Source organism: Oncorhynchus mykiss, chromosome 16 (assembly GCF_013265735.2).
Source record: "Oncorhynchus mykiss isolate Arlee chromosome 16, USDA_OmykA_1.1, whole genome shotgun sequence".
Lineage (NCBI taxonomy): Eukaryota > Metazoa > Chordata > Actinopteri > Salmoniformes > Salmonidae > Oncorhynchus > Oncorhynchus mykiss.
The window spans coordinates 26,694,400-26,717,327 of record NC_048580.1 but is presented as its reverse complement, the minus strand read 5'-3'; the positions used below and the strand labels follow the sequence as shown (position 1 = coordinate 26,717,327).

The 22,928-nt window shown below is 41.5% G+C and overlaps 1 protein-coding gene across 3 annotated transcripts in view; it reads left to right on the top strand.

The window, feature by feature from the left end:
• The first annotated feature begins 2,621 nt into the window (after window positions 1-2,621).
• The window catches only part of LOC110491743 (alpha-tectorin), a 45,886-nt gene continuing 25,579 nt past the window's right edge, over window positions 2,622-22,928 (top strand). Inside the window, exons 1-8 of one of the 3 annotated variants that reach the window (XM_036946622.1) lie at window positions 2,622-2,704; window positions 2,817-2,895; window positions 3,063-3,086; window positions 16,927-17,048; window positions 18,047-18,325; window positions 18,510-18,605; window positions 20,786-20,939; window positions 21,179-21,579. In XM_036946622.1, coding sequence (XP_036802517.1) covers window positions 2,850-2,895; window positions 3,063-3,086; window positions 16,927-17,048; window positions 18,047-18,325; window positions 18,510-18,605; window positions 20,786-20,939; window positions 21,179-21,579 — 1,122 coding nt within the window. In that variant the 5' untranslated portion in view covers window positions 2,622-2,704; window positions 2,817-2,849. Of the gene's footprint in view, window positions 2,705-2,816; window positions 2,896-3,062; window positions 3,087-16,384; window positions 16,467-16,926; window positions 17,049-18,046; window positions 18,326-18,509; window positions 18,606-20,785; window positions 20,940-21,178; window positions 21,580-22,928 lie in introns of those variants that run through there. The other 2 variants (XM_036946623.1, XM_036946624.1) reach the window with 2 other exon arrangements.

The following is a 22,928-nucleotide window of genomic DNA, read 5'->3' as shown; positions in this document are numbered from 1 at the left end:
TTCTTAGTTGAAGTCATGATGCGCATTTGTGTTGTAGGTCAAATTACACAGAGTCTGCAAAGAATAAGAATAAGAATATACATTCAAACTGCCTGGAAAAGCGTTTCTTAGATTCGTTTAATTTGATATACTTATATAAACTGAACAACACAGAAAGTAACCTCCCCTGCAGCCGATTGCGGAAGTTGCAGATGTACTTTACTGATCTTGGGTCAGTTTTCTCGTACGACTTGGGGAGAGAAAGCAACATCACCTGCAAGGGTTTTGATCGGCAAACATCTGTTTTCTGACTGCAATGAGCGCAACACCCAAAAATATTAAGTGAAATCAAGCATAGAAAACAGTATTTGCCATTGATAATGTATTGAAATGTTCCCTGGCAAAGATCCCAAAGACTCCCATTCCCCCCCCCCCCCCACCACCGTCATCTTTTGCCTGTCAGATAACTTGGCCATGGTTACCACTTAAAGCTGCAATACTTAACTTTTAGGGCAACCAACCAAATTTACATAGAAATGTAAGTTAAAGATATGTCATTATCATAGAATGGATGTCTAAGAAGCTGTAGATCTGTTCTATATGCACTATTTCTATGCTCCCGGTCTTCAGTTTAGTTTTTGCCTCTTTTACTTTAGGTTTTGTACACCAGCTTCAAACCGATGAAAATACAATATTTTTGGTTAAGGGGAAGATATTTTGCAGCGGTTTAGATGTTACAATGATTCTCTACACTATACTTGCTTGTTTTGTCACAAACTGAAATTAGGAAAACTATTAACATTTTTTTGCAACGAGAAAATAGCGGAGCGATTTCTGCATAGTGCATATTTTTAAGTTTAAATAGCTGTCTAGACTAACTAGACTAATTTATCAATCACGTGTTTTTATCGACACGGGCTAACTAAGCGACTGTCAGTGAGTGACACTAACTAGAGGAAAACTGCTGATGCACAACCAAGTTTCGAAATTGCACTTTGTGTATTCTATTATTCCAACTTTCAACAGTAAATTGAGACCCCGACTGAGTGCGGTCACTGCTGAATTGAATGTCATTGAGAAAACAGAAAGGGGTCATAATGTGTTATTTTTTTTAACATCCTTTCTGAATTTAAAAGCAAACCAAGGCGTAATCATCTAGTATTTCTAGTGTCTGTAATCTGATTGCAATATTTTAGCTGGTAACGTAACTGATTAGTTAGTTTTTTCTCCAGATTACATGGAATTGATTACATTTGAACCCTTATGCTGAAGCGGCACCTGAGATACAATTTCCCACCACAATTAACAAACGCGCCTTGGAGACCCGATGCTGATAACAGGTTACCCATCAGTTGGTGGTGGTGGGGAGGTAGAAGGTTGTTGGAAGACTGATGACGCAAACAGCAGGGGAGAGACAAAAGTGGTGAGTTGACATACAGTATAAATACTCCCGTAGATTTATGTCCATTGTTTGAAAGAAAGGGAAGTGATGAGAGCATGAGTGTGCTCATAGGTTAATCAGCAAGCGTGCTGGAATTGCCTTAGGGCGCCATGCACATAGGCTGAATTTTAGGTGAATGACATTCCACAAGCTTGCTAATGGTAAAGAAGAGGAGAGACGTGAAGCTATGCTTATGAGTGACATCATTAACACTACCAACACTGTCACTACCGTCCCTGTGGTCGGCGTCCTGCGGCCGGAGACGAACGCGCTGGGGAGAGGGTACTGTCACGTATGCTCTCTCTCCGGCGCTCTAGGTCGTCATGCTTCCGCGCCTCAGACGGATCGACAGGTTTCCGCGCCTTAGCAGAGGTGGCCAGTCCGCTCCTGATCCCCGGGATCGTCATCTTTATTCGGCGGCTGGTACCGTGCGTCGCAGAGTGGGTACTGTGACGTGTGCTCCCTCTCCGGCCTCTAGATCACCAGGCTGCTCGTTATGGCGCGCGTTTGCACATAAAAACACTCACCTGGACTCCATCATATCATTGATTACCTGCCCTTTATTTGTCACTCCAATTGGTTTCTTCCCCAGTCGTCATTGTTTCTGTTTCATGTCTGTGCGTTGTTCGTGTATCTTGGTTTCATTTATTTATTAAACGATTCACTCCTTGAACTTGCTTCCCGACTCCCAGCGCACACGTTACATTGCCCCTAAAAATCAGCTTTAGAGAGTAATGTGACACAAAGATTATCCCAATGAATGGACATATACTCCTCATCTTAAACCACATATTTGTGGATACAAATACGTCAGGATTTCTGAACATATGCTCACAAATAATTTTACATTTGTAATTTTATTTGTGAGCTATGTTGACTATATTTACATATCATGGATTTATGTGTGATTTATTTTTACATACGGTATTCGCAGATTATGGTTTACCTTGTGAAATATTTGTATATATTCACAGATCATAGATTTCTTTGAGTTATGTTGAATAGACATTCTTACAGAATAACGAAACAAATCTAACCCCATAGAATATTTCTTAAATCTTACCATAAAGCCGTTCTCAATACAGTACACATATGAGGAAGCAATTAGTTTTTGCCTTTGTCACGTGAATGTTTCACATAAATGGTTAAGGAATTATTGTAACTGGTGAGACAACCGGTTTGTAGAGCTTTCGATCAAGGTGCATTCCATCACAGAAATGAACAGTATATAAGCCTAGTGTCAAATTGTACCACATACATGAGAGGGTGAATCAACAGAAATAGGTGAGCTCATCAATACAACATGTAAAACATGCGTAAAATACATTTTAAGGATGGGATAATAATATTAATGGTTTCTGACGAATATGGTAAAAATGATTATCTTTTCTCATAGATTTGAATTATCTTGGCCAAGGAGCTATTGACAATGGGGAACCAAACCATGCTTCTGGTACTGCTTTTGTTGATGATGAGTAAGTATTGTCTCTTCTCAATATGACGCTGATGAGAAAAGCTGGTGTTGAATTGCACACGTTTTCCTTTGTCCCCACTTCTATTTAGTCTATAAGGCTATACAACCAACTTATTTTTCCATATTCATTTCCCTTGCGTAAACATTTTATCTTTGGTATCTCAACAGGTAGGGTGACCAATGCTGTTTCTGGTAAGTTTATCATGTCCAATAACTGATTTCAACCCCCCAAAAACCCAAATTGTTTGTTAGCAAAACAAACAATTCCCTTTAAAGGATAGTTTCTCAAAATGACGATCTAATCGTAATTGTTTTCTTACCTTGAGTGGAGTCATGCGACTGTATTATATTTTTAATACAAGCTCTATGCGACCCTATTATATTTTTAATACAAGCTTTATGGAATGCCCTGTGAAGTAAACTATTCCTACAATGTCATAGTTTACTTCATGTATGAATAGTCACCCCAAAATAGCTCACACTCTTCCATTCAATTTATATTGAAACAATATCACTCAAGAAAATCTGTTTGACTTTGAAGAAAATGTTTTGGAACATAACTGTGTTTAATAATTTTAAAACTCCTGTAAGAAAACAATTAAGATTAAGTGAACATTTGCTTCAGTAAGAGCACGTTGTTCTGAATGTGCATAATGCTGTCTGCACACTTCGAAATTGTCATTGTTTTATTTTATTTGACAAAAAATCCATTATGACAAGGTGTAGACAATGCATGTGATAGAGTAAATACTTGGTCTGTAGATAATTAGGATGTGACAAGTGTCACTGATCAAAACTATATTTCATTTATACTCCGGTGGAATGACTGTAGACCGTTGCTGCGACTGTTGGTTTCCTTGTCTTGGTTACTGGGCTGGTACAGCAACAAGACCAAATCCATCTGTGACGAGACAGTTCCGGAGTTCTAAAATCCTCAGAATGAACTACTTTTATTTAGTCACACTCACAACTATAAGCTATTTTCTGTATGCTCGCTATTACTTTGTAAGTAATAATAATGTTATTTTCCTGTAAAATTAAGACTTTATCAGCTATACTTAGTTCATTATTTGAACTGGCTAGCCAGCTAACTTTAGCTAGATGACATGTTTTGTATTTTATTATGGATCCCCATTGGGGTCCAACAATATTAAGGATATAAAGAAACCAAAACATTGTTTAGAAAGGTGCTTTTAGTTGCCTTGCCAGATAGTATAGGTTGACATATGGGTTTATTGGTGTTAAAATAGAGCAAGCATGCTATTTGAAGCTCTGGGCTGCTGATGCCATTCAGACTGTCGCTTTGTGTTTATACTTTTTCACAATGACAACGACAAGTTTGATGTCAGATGACAATTGAATGTTCATGATGTCACCACACAACTGTCTACAGACATGTCGATAGGCCAAATGTAAACCAGACAAAAAGGTAGAGCAAATGTTTCAGTGCCCCATGCAATCATCGGTGGTCTCTTTGATTGAACTCTAGCTCAGTGTTGCATGTGCAATAGCTTGAACGTTAACAAAATGTTTTTATTAACTCAAAACATAGTTAAAATTATAATTTTGATCTCATGGATGATGCATAGCTCTGTCTATTAATTTGAGTGTGGTTACATTTCTCCAGCCCCATCCCTCAACTTTTAACCAAAACAGTGCCGGGGTGTCCACTGTTGTTGTTTGAACAGCAGATTGTATAATATCACACCACAATACTTAGCATTCGAACTATCCACTGAAAAGATTATTGCCAAAGGTGTTTATTTGTTATAGCAGGTGTTCATTCAATGGTATTAAATGTCCCCTGACAATGACCTGCAATGCTTTTGTTTACTTGCCAACCTTCATTGCCCTCTTGGCAAAAGAAGTCTGCAAATATTTTGTTTGCCCAACACATTCGGCCAGGTTGCTCTTGTCAAAGATACTGTATTTTAATCTCAACGATTAGAAATAACCCATTAAAAGAACCTGCATAACTCTGCATGACACACCCCTTGTTGCGACACATTCCTAATCTTGCCAGAAACATAGCTGAAAGACTGCCAATAAGGCATGACTTCCTAGAAACATATGTGCGTTCAGGTAATTTGCGGGAGAGTACAATGCAGGACAGTACAAGTATTCAGAGCCCTTGAACTTTTCCACATTTTGTTGCCTTACAGTCATACTTAAATGGAATAAATAAAAAATGTTCCTCATCAATCTATACACAAAACCCCATAATGACAAAGCAAAAAATAACAAAAATACCTTATTTACATGAGTATTCAGATCCTTTGCTATGAGAGTCGAAATTGAGCTCAAGTGCATCTTGCTTCCATTGATCATCCTTGAGATGTTTCAACAACTTGATTGGAGTCCACCTGTGGCAAATTCAATTTATTGGACATGATTTGGAAAAGCACATAGCTGTCTATATAAGGTCCCACAGTCAGCGTCAAAACCAAGCCATTAGGTCGAAGGAATTGTCCTTAGAGCTCTGAGACAGGATTGTGTCAAGGCAGGAAACACAGGGATAAATACACCAAGGAAATAAGCGACACCTGGAGGGAGTGGAGACAATCACAAGGACAGGTGAAACAGATCAGGGTGTGACAGTTGTGCTGTGCTCACTTGAACAGGAAGGTGGAGCGGTGGTCCTTCTTGTAGGCAAGTTTTGTCATCAAAGGTGCTTTCAAGACAACTGGGAACCTTGAAAAAAAATAAGGTTGAATCATGACATCAGTGATCTTCAGGTCGGAGCTCTAGAAAGAGGCCCAAGTTCCCGACTTGGAATTCCGAGTTGGATTACAGTTCAAAACATATTTTCCCTGTCGGAGCTAGTTTTTTTTCCAGAGTTCCCAGTTGTCTTTAGCTCACTGAAGTCTGAGATTCTCCAGTTCCTAGTTCCCAGTTGTTTTAAATGCGGCTGAAGTCATGCTGGATTGACAGCATGGCCAATGTATTCAACCTTTTCTGTGTTGCGAGGTTATTTCTATCCTTTTAAGCTTGGAAATAAGACCAATTCAGCCAGCTGTTTTAAATCCTTAAACCCAGATTTGGACCACACCCTCTCCACCGAATAACAGGTAGGAGAAGCAAAATAGTAATAGCTTTGCAACGCTTGCAGTTAGCCACTGATTCCTTCCAAACCACTCCTTGTTGAATTTGCGATTTCCAACTTTGTCATGCCTTGACCTTAGAGATCCTTTTTATGTCTCTATTTTGGTTTGGTCAGGATGTGAGTTGGGGTGGGCATTCTGTTTTGTGTTCTATGTTCTCTATTTCTTTGTGTTTGGCCGGATATAGTTCTCGTTGTCTCTGATTGGGAACCATACTTAGGTACCCCTTTCCCACCTGTCTTTAAAAAAAAAAAAAAATTAAATGGCGCTTTGCTGTTGAGCTTCACGGTTTTGTATTGTTTTGTCGCTGTCATTTTGATCAATTAAAAGAAAATGTACGCTCACCACGCTGCACCTTGGTCCTCTCCTTTCATCACCCGTGACAGACTTGTTGTGTAATGTTTATGTCCAATGGCCGATGAGCACCTACACCTTTTATCTATAATTAAAATTCATATGACAAGGATTGAAGAGGACTTGACAGTAGATTGTCGACGTGATTCATGATGATGACTGCTTGTCTAGCTTGCTAGCTAAGATTTTGAAAGTTACATGATCAGTCCATTCAAAACCACGGTAGATAATGTGATTTGAGGTAAAAAAAAAAAAAAAATCTGTGGCCAATGAGGCTTCTTGGATGGACACTAATGATAATCTATGGTAGCACCCAAGGGGGCTTGAACTGCCTAGCTCTCCCTGTAAATTCTGCGGTGATGTAGTGTCCCCATGAGTGACCGAACACGGTGGAACTAGAGAAGATTACCAAACCCTATGCTCTCTATATTCGGCTGGCTGCCCCTCCACCACTGTGTAACGGTTTTCTTTCGGTGAAGGAGAGTCGGACCAAAATGCAGCGTGGTGGTTATTCATGTTTTTTAATGAAGAAAACTATACATGAATAAACTAACAAAATAATAACCGCGCGAAAACCTAAACAGCCTATCTGGTGACAGGAACAATCACCCACGAAACACTCAAAGAATATGGCTGCCTAAATATGGTTCCCAATCAGAGACAACGATAAACACCTGCCTCTGATTGAGAACCACTCCAGACAGCCATAGACTTACCTAGAAAACCCCACTAAGCCACAATCCCAGTACGTACCAAAAAACCCCAAGACAAAACACACCACATACAAAACCCATGTCACACCCTGGCCTGACCAAAATAATAAAGAAAACACAAAATACTAAGACCAGTGCGTGACACACTGAAAGCACTGAGCGAGGCTGAAACATCTGCATTTTGAAGCTGTTTTATTTACTTTAAGAATGAGGCCATGTTTATATGTAGCTTTATTAAGTCACATACATTTTTTTTACATTGTTTGCAAACTGATATGTGACTTGAATTAATGCCACAATAACATGCAAAACCAGCACGCACAAAAAATATTTGCATATTGTTATATGTATTTAATCATAGTAGATTTTTCATTCTACAGCAGAAAGTATTCAAGACCCCTTTACTTTTTCAAAATGTTATGTTACAGCCTTATTCTAAAGTAGATTTTTTTTAATCCTCAGCAATCTACACACAACACCCCATAATGACATAGCAAAAACAGGTTTTTAGGACATTTTTGAAAATGTATTAAGAATAAAAAACAGATACCTTATTTACATAAGTATTCAGACGCTTTGCTATGAGACTCGAAATTGAGCTGTTTGAGATGTTTGAAATGTTTCTACAACTTGATTGTAGTCCACCTGTAGTAAATTCAATTGATTGGGCATGATTTGGAAAGGCACACAACTATCCATAAAAGGTCCCACAGTTGACAATACATTTCAGAGCAAAAAACCAAGCCATGAGGTCGAAGGAATTGTCCGTAGAGCTCCGAGACAGGATTATGTCGAGGCACAGATATGGGAAGGGTACCAAAACATTTCTGCAACATTGAAGGTCCCCAAGAACACAGTTTGACCATTATTCATTGGCCTTTACACATGCATAAATCTGTGATTCTGGCTGTAAAACATCTACTTTGTAAATTCAGGTGGAATTGGCAATGTATAGGCCATAAACTCAATTAGTGTAATAACATAAAACGTACTGTATTTCATGTTAATAGTTTAGATCAGCACCCCTTGCTCAAGGGTAGACCCAGATTTGTGAGTTTTGGTTGGGAGTATTGGGACATGTGTAAACCTGGTTTGTATGAGTATTTGGGCTTAGATGCAGGTGTAGTCCTCGAACTGGTTTATATTAGTATTGGGACTCAATGAAACGTGTAGAAATGGTATACATTTTATGAGTATTTAGGCTTTTACACAGATTTAAACTTAGCGCACCGAGCTATGAGCGAGTACTGGTGACACCGTGCGCTTGACCGCATAACACGGTGCCTGACCAGTACTGCGCTTCTTCCAGTAAGCACGGGGAGTTGGCTCAGGTCTATCGCCTGACTCCACCAATCTCCCCGTGTGCCGCCCCCCAAAAATGTTTTGGGGCTGCCTCTCGTGCCTGTTGCGCTGCCTTACCTCATACCGCCGCCGCTCAGCTTTCACTGCCTCCAGTTCTTCTTTGGGGCGGCGATATTCCCCAGCCTGTGCCCAGGGTCCCTTGCCGTAAAATATCTCCTCCCAAGTCCAGGAGTCCAGAACCTTCTGCTCCTGGTTTTCACGCTGCTTGGTCCTTTTGTGGTGGGTGATTCTGTAGTGATTTTCCTCCTCTTCTGAGGAGGAGTAGGAAATATCGGACCAATGTGCAGCGTTGAAATCAAATCTAATTGTATTTGTCACAACGCGCCGAATACAACAACCTTACCATGAAATTCTTACCCACAATGCAGTTCAAGAAATAGTTAAAACCTCTTAAGGATCGGAACCTTTTTTTCAATTTTCATGGTACAATAGCGTGGCATTTTTTCACTGTAATAGCTACTGTAAATTGGACACTTCAGTTAGAGTATATTAACAATAATTTAATGTAGATAGTTGGGTGGACATTAGATTCATCTTTGACAATTTTTTGGGCCTTCCTCTGACACTGCCTAGTATATACAGTAGGTCCTGGATGGCAGGAAGCTTGGCCCCAGTGATGTACTAGCCATATGCACTACCCTCTGTTGCGCCTTACGATCGGATTGCAGAGTAGTTGCCACACCAGGCAGTGATGCAATCGGTCAGGATGCACTTGATGGTGTAGCTGTAGAACTTTTTGAGGATCTGGGGACCTGTGCCAAATCTTTTCAGTCTCCTGAGGGTAAATGTGTGTTGTCGTACCCTCTTCACGACTGTCTTGGTGTGTTTTGACCATGATAGTTTGTTGGTGATGTGGACACCAAGAAACTTGAAACTCTCGACCTGCTCCACTACAGCCCCATCGATGTTAATGGGGGCCTCTTCGGCCCTTCTTTTTCCTGTAGTGCACAATCGCCAGTGTTGAGGATCAGCGTGGAAGATGTGTTGTTGACTACCCTTACCACCTGGCAGCAGCCAGAATCCAGTTGCAGAGGGAGTTTAGTCCCTGGGTCCTTAGTCCCTGGGTCCTTAGCTTAGTGATGAGCTTTGAGGGCACCATGGTGTTGAACGCTGAGCTGTATTCAATGAACAGCATTCTCACACAGGTGTTCCTTTTGTCCAAGTGGGAAAGGGCAGTGTGGAGTGCGATTGAGATTGTGTGGGTCTAGGGTTTCTGAGATGATGGCGTTGATGTGAGTCATAACCAGCCTTTCAAAGCACTAAATGACTACCAACGTGAGTGCTACGGGGCAGTAGTCATTTAGGAAGGTTACCTTCGCTTTCTTGGGCACAGGGACTGTAGTGGTCTGCTTGAAACAACATAGGTATTACAGACTCGGTCAGGGAGAGGTTGAAAATGTCAATGAAGACACTTGCAAGTTGGTCCGCGCATGCTCTGTGTAAACGTCCTGGTAATCCATCTGGCCCTGCGACCTTGTGTTTGTTGACCTGTTTAAAGGTCTTGCTCACATCGGCTACGGAGAGCATGATCACACAGTCGTCTGGAACAGCTGGTGCTCTCATGCATGCTTCAGTGTTGCTTGCCTCGAAGCTTCAAAGGCATTTAAATCGTCTGGTAGGCTCGTGTCACTGGGCAGATTTTTTTGTAGTCCATAATAGTTTGCAAGCCCTGCTACATCTGACGAGTGTCAGAGTCAGTGTAGAGTAGGATTCAATCTTAGTCCTGTATTGACGCTTTGCCTGTTTGATTGTTTGTCTGAGTGCATAACGGGATTTCTTATAAGGGTCCGAATTAGTGTCCCACTCTTTTGAATGCGGCAGCTCTAGCCTTTAGCTTGGTGCTAATGTTGCCTGTATGGCTTCTGGTTGGGATATGTATGTACAGTCACTGTGGGGACAACGTCGTCAATGCACTTATTGATGAAGCCGGTGACTGAAGTGTTATAATTCTCAATGCCGTTGGATGAATCCCGGAACATATTCCAGTCTCTGCTAACAAAACCGTCCTGTAGCGTAGCATCCGCGTCATCTGACAACTTCTGTATTGAGCAAGTCACTGGTATTTCCTGCTTTAGTTTTTGCTTGTAAGCAGGAATCAGGAGGATATAATTATGGTCAGATCTGCCAAATGGAGGGCGAGGGAGAGCTTTGTATGCGTCTCTGTGTGTGGCGTAATGGTGGTCTAGAGTTTTTTTTCCCTCTGGTTGCACATGATATGCTATGTGATATGCTGGTAGAAATTAGGTAAAAGGGATTTAAATTTGCATGCATTAAAGTCCCCGGCCACTAGGAGCGCCGCTTCTGGATGAGCATTTTCTTGTTTGCTTACGGCCTTATACAGCTCGCTGAGTGCGATCTTAGTGCCAGCATCGGTTTGTGGTGGTAAATAGACAGCTACGAATAATATACAGTACCAGTCAAAAGTTTGGACACACCTACTCATTCCAGAACTTTTCTTCATTTTTTACTATTTTCTACATTGTAGAATAATAGTGAAGAATTCAAAACTATGAAATAACCACATATGAAATCATGTAGTAACCAAAAAAGTGTTAAACAAATCGAAATATGTTTTATATTTTAGATTCTTCAAAGTAGCCATCCTTTGCCTTGATGAGAGCTTTGTGCACTCTTGGCATTTTCTCAACCACCTTCATGAGGTCGTCACCTGGAATGCGTTTGAATTAACAGGTGTGCCTTGTTAAAAGTTAATTTATTGAATTTATTTCCTTCTTAATGCGTTTGAGCCAATCAGATGTGTGGTGACAAGGTACAGTGGCTTGCAAATTATTCACCCCCTTGGTATTTTTTTTTTTTTTTTTGCCTTTTCAACCTGGAATTTGAATCATTTGATTTACACAACATGCCTACCACTTTGAAGATGCAAAGTATACATTCTTTTGTGAAATAAACAAGAAACTATTCAACCCCCCCCCCCCCCCAAAGTCAATACTTTGTAGAGCCACTTTTGCAGCAATTACAGCTGCAAGTCTCTTGGGGTATGTCTCTATAAGCTTGGCACATCTAGCCACTGGGATTTCTGCCCATTCTTCAAGGAAAAACTGCTCCAGCTCCTTCAAGTTGGATGGTTTCCGCTGGTGTACAGCAATCTTTAAGTCATACCACAGATTCTCAATTGGATTGAGGTCTGGTCTTTGACTAGGCCATTCCAAGACATTTAAATGTTTCCCCTTAAGCCACTCGTGTTGCTTTAGAAGTATGCTTAGGGTCATTGTCCTGCTGGAAGATGAACCCCCGTCCCAGTCTCAAATCTCTGGAAGACTGAAACAAGTTTCCCTCAAGAATTTCCCTGTATTTAGCGCCATCCATCACTCCTTCAATTCTGACCAGTATCCCAGTCCCTGCCGATGGATAAACATCGGCAGGGACTGGGTTTCCCGGGGTGGTTTTCCTGGGGTGATGAGAGGTGTTGGGTTTGCACCAGACATAGCGTTTTCCTTGATGGCTAAAAAGCTACATTTTAGTCTCATCTGACCAGAGTACCATCTTAGATATGTTTGGGGAGTCTCCAACATGCCTTTTGGCTTATTTTTTTCATTGAATAATGCTATTTTTCTGGCCACACTTCCGTAAAGCCCAGGTCTGTGGAATGTACGGCTTAATGTGGTCCAATGAACAGGTACTCCAATCTCCGCAGTGGAGCTTTGCAGCTTCTTCAGGGTTATCTTTGGTCTCTTTGTTGCCTCTCTGATTATTGCCCTCCTTGCCTGGTCCGTGAGTTTTGGTGGACGGCCCTCTTTTGGCAGGTTTATTATGGTGCCATATTCAAAGTTTCGGATACTTTTTTATAACCCAATCCTGATCTGTACTTCTCCACAACTTTGTCCCTGACCTGTTTGGAGAGCTCCTTGGTCTTCATGGTGCTGCTTGCTTGGTGGTGCCCCTTGCTTTGTGAGGTTGCAGACTCTGGGGCCTTTCAGGACAGGTGTAGATATACTGAGATCATGTGACAGATCATGTGATCTTTTCTATTTAATTTAAACAACATTTTTTGGAAGCAAGTTATTTTTTGCATTTCACTTCACCAATTTTGACTATTTTGTGTATGTTCATTACATGAAATCCAAGTAAAAATCCATTTAAATTACATTATCGTAATGCAACAAAATAGGAAAAACGCCAAGGGGGATAGATACTTTTGCAAGGCACTGTAGGGGTGGTATAAAGAAGATATCCCTATTTGGTAATATAACAAGTTCATAATATGGCAAGAAGAGCTCAAATAAGCAAAGAGCAACGACAGTCCATCATCACTTTAAAACATGAAGGTCAGTCAATGCGGAACATTTCAAGAACTTTGAAAGTTTCTTAATGTGCAGTGGCAAAAACCATCAAGCGCTGTGATGAAGATGGCTCTCATGAGGACTGCCACAGGAAAGGAAGACCCAGAGTTACCTCTGATGTAGAGGATAAGTTCATTAGAGTTACCAGCCTCAGAAAATGTAGCCCAAATAAATGCTTCACGGAGTTCAAGTGACAGACACATCTCAACATCAACTATTCAGAAGAGACTGCATGAATCAGGCCTTCATGGTCAAATTGTTGCAAAGAAACCACTACTAAAGGACACCTATAAGAAGAAGAGACTTGCTTGGGCCAAGAAACACGGGCAATGGACATTAGACAGTTGGAAATCTGTTGTTGGGTCTGATGAGTCCAAATTTGAGATGTTTGGCTCCAACCGCTGTGTCTTTGTGATGCGGAGTAGGTGAACAGATGATCTCTGTGTGATTCCCACCATGAAGCATGGAGGAGGAGGTGTGATGGTTTGGGCATGCTTTGCTGTGACGCTGTTGGTGATTTATTTTGAATTGAAGGCACATCATTCTGCAGTGATTCGCATCCTGTCTGGATTGTGCTTAGTGGGACTATCATTTGTGTTTCAACAGTACAATGACCCAACACATCTCCAGGCTTTGTAAGGTTTAACCAAGAAGGAGAGTGAGGGAGTGCTGTATCAGATGAGCTGACCTCCACAATCACCTGACCTCAATCCAATTGAGATGGTTTGGAATGAGATGTACAGCAGAGTGAATGAAAAGCAGCCAACAAGTGCTCAGCATATGTGGGAAATCCTTTAAAGCATTCCAGGTGAAGCTGGTTGAGAGAATGCCAAGAGTGTGCAACGGTGTCCTCAAGGCAAAATGTGGCTACTTTAAAGAATCTATCATCTAAAATATTTTTTCATTTGTTTAACACTTTATTGGTTACTATAATATAGAACGGAGATATCAAATTGATTTCCCAGTGATTGCACGTTGGCCAAAAGAACAGAGGCAGTTTAGAGGCAGTTTACCCACTTGCCAAAGAATTCTCACAATGCACCCTGATCTCCGCCCCCTGTATTTCCATATTTTCTTCTTGGAAATTACAGGGATTTGGGCCTGGTCTTGGGGATGCAATATATCCTTTGCGTTGGACTCATTAAAGAAAAAATCTTTGTCCAGTTCGAGGTGAGTAATCTCTGTTCTGATATCCAGAAGCTCTTTTCGGTCATAAGAGACAGCAGCAACATTATGTACAAAAGAAGTTACAAACAATGCGAAAAAACAAACAAAATAGCACAGTTGGTTGGGAGCACGTAAAACGGCAGCCATTCCCTCCGGGTCGATTATTCAAATACAGCACCCGATCTGCCAGTCACATTCTTTTAAATGTCCCCAAACACATCCCTGGGTCATTCTTCTTTTCAGTTCATAACAGACAGGGCTGTTGTGGTGAACGTATTACCGCCACTCCGGCGGTCACGAGTCACGAAGGCAGTCAAATTTCATATGACCATTTAGTCACTGTCACACCCTGACCTTAGTATTCTTTGTTTTCTTTATTATTTTGGTTAGGTCAGGGTGTGACAAGGGTGATATATGTGTTTTGTCGTGTCTAGGGTTTTTGTATGTTCATGGGGTCGAACTTGTCTAGGTGGTCGATCGATCCAGGGAGAGTGCCAGAGCCCGGTTGGGATTCAATGGAACAGTGCGAGGAGGGATACAGGAGAATGGAGGAACGGTGACGATATGTGGGTACACGACTAGCACGGAAGCCCGAGAGGCAGCCCCAAGATTTTTTGGGGGGAGGAGCACACGAGGACATTGGCTGAGTCAGGTAGGAGACCTGAGCCAACTCCTCGTGCTTACCGTGGGGAGCGTGTAACTGGTCAGGCACCGTGTTATGAAGAGATGCTCACGGTGTCTCCAGTGCGCTATTCTAGCCTGGTGCAGTCTATTCCAGCTCCTCGCATTTGCCGGGCTAGATTGGGCATCCAGCCAGGATGTATTGAGCCAGCTCTATGTTCTGGATGTCCAATGCGTCTCCACGGTCCAGTGTATCCTATGCCTCCTCCCCGCACTCGCTCTGAGGTGCGTGTCACCAGCCCAGTACCACCAGTGCACCATGCACCAGGCCTCCAGTGCGCCTCCAGGGTCCAGTACGCCCTGTTCCTGCTCCTCGCACTCGCCCTGAGGTGCGTGTCCCTAGCCCAGTAACACCAGTGCCGGCACCACACACCAGGCCTACAGTGCCCAGTCCAGAGCTTCCGGCGACAGTGCCCAGTCCAGAGCGTCCAGCGACAGTGCCCAGTCCAGAGCGTCCGGCGACAGTGCCCAGTCCAGAGCGTCCGGCGACGGTTTACAGAACCTCTAACGACGGGCCACAGACCGGAACCTCTAACGACGGGCCACAGGTCACACCCTGACCTTAGTATTCTTTGTTTTCTTTATTATTTTGGTTAGGTCAGGGTGTGACGAGGATGATATATGTGTTTTTGTCATGTCTAGGGTTTTTGTATGTTTATGGGGTTGAACTTGTCTAGGTGTTTTTATGTCTATGGTTGCCTAGATTGGTTCTCAGATGCAGCTGTTTATCGTTGTCTCTGATTGGGAACCATATTTAGGCAACCATATTCTTTGGGTAATTCGTGGGTTATTGTCTATTTTTAGTTGCCTGTGTCTGCTCTCATTATTTATAGCTTCATGTTCGTTTTATTGTTTTGTATAGTTTAAGTGTTTATCGTTCATTAAAATATATGTATTCTCCAGTAAATCCAGACATCCAGTAAATGCTAAATATGTTTATGTTAATTAACGGTCAATTATCATGAGACTGACAGTTATTTGCTTGACAATCACCGGCTGACAAAATTCGTGACCGCCACAGCCCTAATCAGACCACAAATATGCTTATCAAAAGTACCCCATGAAAACATTATTGCCAAAAGTGTTGATTTATCATAGCAGGTGTTCATTCAATTGCCTTCTTAGGGATCGGTGTCCTGTGTATGGGACGGTTGAGCTAACGTAGGCTAATGCGATTAGCATGAAGTTATAAGTAACAAGAAAATTTCCCAAGACATAGATATATCTGATATTGGCAGAAAACTTAAATTCTTGTTAATCTAACTGCACTGTCCAATTTACAGTAGCTATTGCAGTGGAAAAATACCATGCTATTGTTTGAGGAGAGTGCACAATTTTGAACATGAAAAGTTATTAATAAACAAATTAGGCACATTTGGGCAGTATTGACACAAAATGTGGAACCAAAATGCAATGGGTCATTTTATCAGTCTAAAACTTTGCACATACACTGCAAAATCTAAATTGCACCTGGGCTGAAATAATATATTATGGCCTCTCTCTTGCATTTCAAAGATGGTACAAAAATAAATACAAAAGAACGGTTGATTCTTTCTTTGTATTATCTTTTACCAGATCTATTGTGTTATGTTCTCCTACATTCCTTTCACATTTCCACAAACTTCAAAGTGTTTCCTTTCAAATGGTACCAAGAATATGCATATCCTTGCTTCAGGGCCTGTGCTACAGGCAGTTAGACTTGGGTATGTCATTTTAGTCGAAAATGGAAAAAAAGGGGCGGATCCTTAAGAGGTTTTAAATGTCCCCTGACAATGAAGAGGTAATTTGCTAAATGACCTGCAATGCTTTTGTTCACTTACCAACCTACATTGCCCACCAGGAAAAGGAAGTCGCAAACATTTGACTTACTGGTAATAGGTGGGCCTTCAGGTAATTTGCTATACTGTATGTGATTAGCTAGAAATATGAGGATGAGGCTACCAGGCTAAATACATGTCCTCTTTGTTGTGTGCATTGATTGTTGCCAACCAGTGAAGCCATTTCTGTTGATTGGCACATGCATTTAAAAAGTGAAAGAACCAGACTTCTGAGTGATTTAATCACACTTGAATAATTCCTCCAAATATTTCTTAGATTCCTACCAGATATAATACAGTTAGATATGCTTTGTGAAATCAAATGTAATTTTTTTTTTTTTTACTATTAATAGTAATAAAAAAAATAATAGTTGTCTTGGCTTATTGTTGATCCACTTTGATGGACAGGTTATACTTTGCTGACCTGATCACTGGTTGGTGATCGAATAACTCACTTGAAATAATTGCCAGTGTGGTCAAATATGGCTGGATAATAACTTTTTTATGACAGAGGGGCATTTTGTTCATCTCAGGACCACTCTATCCATTTGGGGCTGGAGACACCATGAGTTCCAGATCAGATGATGGAAGTTCCCCTCTTATTCCCCTGAGCCGGCCATTTGTCTATTTTGGAAACACGTACCACCAGATATATGTGGGTAGAAATGTACATTTATTAATCTCTGTTGCATGAAACCTGTTGTGTATTTTGAATATCTTTGTGGGCAAAACTGTATGCAATGCATTATGACTTCTTTTGCTGGTCAGGTTGAATATTGGTTGTCAAAAATCAAGATGCCATTGTTTACCTGGATGTAATCTGGTTCTATGATGTCTGTTCAACCAGTAAACCACTTTACAATCAGAATCTGCTGTTACGGTGTTGCATGCCCCAAAAAAGTATGCTGGGATGCCTCCTGGAGTTGTTAAAGATTATACAACTTGATGTTAGATGGTTCCTCACCTTGAAAGTAGTCTATGGGCCAGGAGAAACTGTAATCCATGTTTTTTGTTGTTGCTGCTACTAACTTCAGCCACTATAGCTCACTATGTGAGCGTGTTTTATTTTTTCAAAGTCCACATCATCTGAAATCAACTCAAATATGAATATTTTGTTTAATGTTACTCAAAGGTGATTTGGCCTTTGAGTAACAATTGAGTACCTTACTGTGCGTGTTTTCAATTAATAGCGTTTTAGCCAAGCGCAATCATTTTGCTAGGATTGTTTGGAAGTGGTCTGAGTGGGGAGGGGAAAACTAGCTCTTATAGGCAGAGAGGTTTTGAACTCTCCTTCTTATTGGTCTATTAACTAATTTACCACCTGGTGATGTCACCAGACAGACCAAAACTCCAGCCCATCAAAAAACGTTGAAATTTCAACTGGTCTTTTCAAACAGCTCTCACACTAAGGACATTATCTGAATTTTCACAATTTCACAGTATTATTCCAACCTCAGAGTTTGGAAATGTATACAAAACACAGTTTCTCCTGATCCATAGACTACTTTCAGGTTGAGGAACCATCTAACATCAAGTTGTAAAAGCCTGAACTACTCCTTTAAGCAATTCAAAACCTGTTCTGATATACAGTACAACTAAACAAAATAATTGTGTAATCATTTACCATTTTTCAATGAACTCATTTGATTTAAGGTTAACCACAATGGACACCTGACGTTCAACCAAGCATGGTCCAGCTACACACCATACAGTTTTCCTGCACATTCCACAATAGATCTCATAGCTCCATTTTGGACCGATTTGGACAACCGAGGGAATGGTAACATCTTTTACCAGCAGTACATCAGCGGTAGTGTTCTTCAACAGGCCACACAAGATATCAATCAGTACTTCCCAAACCTGGGCTTCTCTGCTAATTTGGTCTTCATTGCTACGTGGGATAGGGTGGCCTACTTCCCCAATTCAGGAACGGTAAGACTTTTCTTGTGGTTCTATATCTATCAAAAGTCATGCTTATTGTAAAGGCAATCGATACAACACCTGTGAAGCAATGATATGAAATAGAAATGACATGGGATTTCTTATGGTGGGCAAAATTGTTACGTTATACAGTAGGCTATGTATTAAAATCTTTCTCTCATTTCCTTAATGTAAGGAAACCACCTTCCAAGTGGTTCTGATTGCTGGTGTCCAATACTCTTTTGTCCTGATGAACTATGGGCCGATTGCACTAGCACAACGCAGCATTCAGGTCAGAAGAATGAATGCATACTTGTAACGGTCTATCCCAATGGGGGCTTATGTACAAAAGTTTAGATTCAGAGCTTGTATATAATTCATTGTGATTGGAGGAAACATGGGAAAGTTATTCTACTTTAAAAGTTGGTAAACTTGTTATCCCACTTAGGAGACAAGTAGGAGAAAATACCCTTGAAAGATTTTGAGTGCTGGAGAGAATTTTGTCGTCCACACCCTCTTAAGCCATAGATCCACCCATCTCTTTAAGAATTCACATGTCGGCATGGCCAACCGTCAGCATGATCAACCTCTCCATTGTCTCAGCCAATCATGGCTAGCCAGAAAGGATCCTGTCTTTCTCCCTATATACAGTGCCTTGCGAAAGTATTCGGCCCCCTTGAACTTTGCGACCTTTTGCCACATTTCAGGCTTCAAACATAAAGATATAAAACTGTATTTTTTTGTGAAGAATCAACAACAAGCGGGACACAATCATGAAGTGGAACGACATTTATTGGATATTTCAAACTTTTTTAACAAATCAAAAACTGAAAAATTGGGCGTGCAAAATTATTCAGCCCCTTTACTTTCAGTGCAGCAAACTTTCTCCAGAAGTTCAGTGAGGATCTCTGAATGATCCAATGTTGACCTAAATGACTAATGATGATAAATACAATCCACCTGTGTGTAATCAAGTCTCCGTACAAATGCACCTGCACTGTGATAGTCTCAGAGGTCCGTTAAAAGCGCAGAGAGCATCATGAAGACCAAGGAACACACCAGGCAGGTCCGAGATACTGTTGTGAAGAAGTTTAAAGCCGGATTTGGATACAAAAAGATTTCCCAAGCTTTAAACATCCCAAGGAGCACTGTGCAAGCGATAATATTGAAATGGAAGGAGTATCAGACCACTGCAAATCTACCAAGACCTGGCCGTCCCTCTAAACTTTCAGCTCATACAAGGAGAAGACTGATCAGAGATGCAGCCAAGAGGCCCATGATCACTCTGGATGAACTGCAGAGATCTACAGCTGAGGTGGGAGACTCTGTCCATAGGACAACAATCAGTCGTATATTGCACAAATCTGGCCTTTATGGAAGAGTGGCAAGAAGAAAGCCATTTCTTAAAGATATCCATAAAAAGTGTCGTTTAAAGTTTGCCACAAGCCACCTGGGAGACACACCAAACATGTGGAAGAAGGTGCTCTGGTCAGATGAAACCAAAATTGAACTTTTTGGCAACAATGCAAAACGTTATGTTTGGCGTAAAAGCAACACAGCTCATCACCCTGAACACACCATCCCCACTGTCAAACATGGTGGTGGCAGCATCATGGTTTGGGCCTGCTTTTCTTCAGCAGGGACAGGGAAGATGGTTAAAATTGATGGGAAGATGGATGGAGCCAAATACAGGACCATTCTGGAAGAAAACCTGATGGAGTCTGCAAAAGACCTGAGACTGGGACGGAGATTTGTCTTCCAACAAGACAATGATCCAAAACATAAAGCAAAATCTACAATGGAATGGTTCAAAAATAAACATATCCAGGTGTTAGAATGGCCAAGTCAAAGTCCAGACTTGAATCCAATCGAGAATCTGTGGAAAGAACTGAAAACTGCTGTTCACAAATGCTCTCCATCCAACCTCACTGAGCTCGAGCTGTTTTGCAAGGAGGAATGGGAAAAAATTTCAGTCTCTCGATGTGCAAAACTGATAGGGACATACCCCAAGCGACTTACAGCTGTAATCGCAGCAAAAGGTGGCGCTACAAAGTATTAACTTAAGGTGGCTGAATAATTTTGCACGCCCAATTTTTCAGTTTTGGATTTGTTAGAAAAGTTTGAAATATCCAATAAATGTCGTTCCACTTCATGATTGTGTCCCACTTGTTGTTGATTCTTCACAAAAAAATACAGTTTTATATCTTTATGTTTGAAGCCTGAAATGTGTCAAAAGGTCGCAAAGTTCAAGGGGGCCGAATACTTTCGCAAGGCACTGTAGCTCAGTGCTTTCTCCTTGGCAAAACTCAATATTTTCTGATCCCCTACAAGTTTGTAATTAAGGAACATGAAAGTTCACATTTAAGAAGGCATTTCTGCAACAACAACAAAAATATATATTGTCTGGTGATGTAAATTTGTTTTTTCATAATTCCATTTTTTAAATACATTTGTGTCAATTTTTTTTACAAGGCTGGCTATGACACAATCAACTCCATCCACCACTTCTCGATCCCTGGATCATTTCAAAGCAATTTTACAATGTTCAGCTCCACCAGCAACGTCAATGTTGCAGGTCGCTGGGCCTTTCGCACAGACCATGGCTCAAGAGGCTGTACTTTCAATGGTAAGAACAACACAAAAAATACAAAACATAGGAGCCCCATTATTTTTGATTTGTGTTAAGAATTACTGTTCTTCTCCAAAATAGACAAACTATATTCAATCTATATTTTTTTTAAGTGATGGTTGCGCATCATGTTACTGAGAGACTCTGACTAGGTTTAAATTAAATTCATGACATCAGGCTTCTGTCCTTACCCCATAATATTGGCTGCATGAAACATCTTCTATCACTCTCTTCAGGTTCTCCTGTCCAGTTGGGTGACTCCTTCTGGAGTGACAACAGCTGCAGACAGAGGTGTACCTGCACCAGTACAGGCGTTCAGTGCCAGAGCCAACCCTGCTCCTTTTCCCAAATCTGTCAACCCGACGCCTTCCAGTTCTCCTGCCAAACGATTGAACGCAGCACCTGCACCGTTTCCGGCGACCCCCACTACTACACCTTTGACGGAAGCGTGTTCCACTTCCAGGGCACCTGCACTTATGTCCTGTCAGAGGAGTGTGGCCATGGACTGCCCTACTACCGTGTGGAGGGAAAGAACGAGAACCGTGGTAGCACCCAGGTGTCCTGGACCCGTCTGGTGAGGGTATCTGTTTACGACGTGGAGATAGAGCTGGTCAAAGGTCACCAAGCCGAAGCAAAGGTCAGTGCCGGTACACATGTAAGAGTTTCTTTGTCGCTCAAGCATGATTGATGTTTATTACTGTTGATTTCACATTACATTGCACATAGTTGACAAAAATGTGAACTTGCACTTCACTGAACTGTCTATTCATTATGCTGTAGGAAGTATTATTTTTACTTTTATGATATACACTACATGACCAAAAGTATGTGGACACCTGCCCATTTGAACATCCCATTCCAAAATCATGGGCATTAATATGGAGTTGGTCCCCCCTTTGCTGCTATAACAGCCTCATCTCTGCTGGGAAGGATTTTCACCAGATATTGGAACATTGCTGCGGGGACTTGCTTCCCTTCAACCAGAAGAACATTATTGAGGTCGGGCACTGATGCTGGGCGATTAGGCCTGGCTCACAGTCAGCGTTCCAATACATCCCAAAGGTGTTTTATGGGGTTGAGGTCAGGGCTCTGTGCAGGCCAGTCAAGTTCTTCCAAACCAATCTCGACAAACCATTTCTGTATGGAACTCGCTTTGTGCATGGGGGCATTGTTATGCTGAAACAGGAAAGGGCCTTCCCCAAACTGTTGCCACAAAGTTGGAAGCACAGAATTGTCTAGAATGTCATTGTATGCTGTAGTGTTAAGATTTATATTCACTGGAACTAAGGGGTCTAGCCCGAACCATGAAAAACAGCCCCAGACCATTATTCCTCCTCCACCAAACTTTACAGTAGGCACTATGCATAGCGTTCTCCTGGCATCCACCAAACCCATATTTGTTAGACTGCCAGATGGTGAAGCGTAATTCATCACTACAGAGAACGTGTTTCCGCTGCTCCAGAGTCCAATGGAGGCGAGCTTCACACCCCTCCATATCTTAGGCTTGTGTGTGCGGCTGCTCGGCTAAGGAAACCCATTTCATGAAGCTCCTGACGAACAGTTGTGCTAATATTGCTTCCAGAGGCAGTTTGGAGTAAGTATTGCAACGAGGACAGACAATTTTTATGCACTATGCGCTTCAGCACTCGGTGGTCCTGTTGTGTGAGCTTGTGTACCCTACCACTTCGTGAGCTGAGCAGTTGTTGCTCCTAGACATTTCCACTTCAAAATAACAGCACTTACAGTTGACCTGGGCAGCTCTGGAAGGGCAGAAATTTGACAAACTGACTTGTTGGAAAGGTGGCATTCTATGACGGTGCCACGTTGAAAGTCTCTGAGCTCTTTCTTCAGTAAGGCCATTCTACTGCCAATGTTTGTGTATGGAGATTGCATGGCTTTGTGCTCAATTTTATACACCTGTCAGCAACAGGTTTGGCTGAAATAGCCGAATCCACTAATTTGAAGGAGTGTCCTCATACTTTTGGA